The sequence below is a fragment of the Nerophis ophidion genome, linkage group LG10, assembly GCF_033978795.1.
Source record: "Nerophis ophidion isolate RoL-2023_Sa linkage group LG10, RoL_Noph_v1.0, whole genome shotgun sequence".
In the NCBI taxonomy this organism is placed as follows: domain Eukaryota; kingdom Metazoa; phylum Chordata; class Actinopteri; order Syngnathiformes; family Syngnathidae; genus Nerophis; species Nerophis ophidion.
In genome coordinates, this window is record NC_084620.1 from 72,438,830 (window position 1) to 72,440,490 (window position 1,661).

The following is a 1,661-nucleotide window of genomic DNA, read 5'->3' on the forward strand; positions in this document are numbered from 1 at the left end:
TATTAGGTATGTGTGTATATTAGGTATGTGTGTATATTAGGTATATATGTATGTTTATATGTATTTAAAGACAGCTTCCTGTACAGTGTCAGTATGGACTGATGCTAGAGAATGTGCATCTGACTCAGTCCTCTTCGGGCCACCTTAAAGTGAGCGTCTCTCCCCCTGCACCAGGCGGCCTCTTCGGGCCATCTTAAAGTGAGCGTCTCTCCCCCTGCACCAGGCGGCCTCTGAAGGCCCAGGTGTCCTGCAGAGGGAGACAGAAGACAACATAGTTTAAGAAAAACTACTTCAAATAAAGTGATGTCATTTCTACTAAGTGCACAAACGTGACAATTGATGCTCAATGCTTCAAAAATAATAATAATAATGCTTCATAAACCTATTCCAAGCTGCGATTGCCCAACCTCAAAAATGATATTTAGACAGATTAATATCAGCAGGAATCATAGCACATATTATTATTTTGAAGTGTGGAATGTTGAAGAGTTTGATGTGCTGACATTATTCCAACAATAGTAGGTGGACCTATTTTGTCAAAAAAAACAAGCATAAATCATTGACAGATTTCTTTTTTCATGAATTGATTAACGTGGACCCCGACTTAAAGAAGTTGAACAACTTATTGGGGTGTTAGCATTTAGTGCTCAATTGTAGGGAATATGTACTGTACTGTGCAATCTACTCATACAAGTATCAATCAATCAATCAAAGTGGTGTTTTGGCGACACCAAGTGGTAAAAATAGTTCATTACATTCGGGGAAAGACATGGGAAGTTGAATGATAAATGGGTTGTACTTGTATAGCACTTTTCTACCTTCAAGGTACTCAAAGCGCTTTGACACTACTTCCACATTTACCCATTCACACACACATTCACACACTGATGGAGGGAGCTGCCATGCAAGGCGCCAACCAGCACCCATCAGGAGCAAGGGTGAAGTGTCTTGCTCAGGACACAACGGACATGATGAGGTTGGTACTAGGTGGGATTTGAACCAGGGACCCTCAGGTTGCGCACGGCCACTCTCCCACTGTGCCACGCCGTCCCTGAATGATGCTGACACGTTTGTTCCTGGATGCTTCCTAACACACTTTGAAGACTTGGCACACTGCAAATGATTTGCCAAGATTTACAACCTTTTTACTAGAAATGTCCCTCGTTTTAAGATGTCTTTACTTCTTTTTAGTCGCCATCTTCATTTGAGCAAGAAAAGTCCTCTTTTGTCCATTCCAGATTCAACAAGTTGAGAAAATAAGTGTTCCACTATGATGTTTTTCTTTGCCTCTCCTAGAAAATCTTGTCTAAAGACTTTTACGAGGATGCTTCGTTTAAGAATTGCAAGTTGAATAATGCGAGTTTTCAGAATAAAACACCTTTCTCGATCTTAAAAGTCCTGCTAATTTCTCCTTGCATAAATCTTCATTTAGTGAACCATTCTTACTCCCCCGCCCCCCCCCCCTCAAATCTTTATCTTACTTTGTCAGCTCCTTTTGCAGAGTCTGTCATTAATATACCCTTTTTGTAATGTTGACAAAAAACCTGTTTTAGGTTGCCATATTGTTCCATTAAGGACATTAAAGGCCTACTGAAAGCCACTACTAGTCTGATAGTTTATATATCAATGATGAAATATTAAAATTGCAACACATGCCAATA

General features: G+C 40.0%; 1 protein-coding gene across 1 annotated transcript in view; it reads right to left on the minus strand.

Moving 5' to 3' along the window:
- Positions 1-1,661, minus strand: part of LOC133561311 (phytanoyl-CoA dioxygenase, peroxisomal-like) — a 46,743-nt gene continuing 45,082 nt past the window's right edge. Inside the window, exon 5 of the mRNA XM_061914675.1 lies at positions 1-247. Coding sequence (XP_061770659.1) covers positions 194-247 — 54 coding nt within the window. The 3' untranslated portion in view covers positions 1-193. The remainder of the gene's footprint in view (positions 248-1,661) is intronic.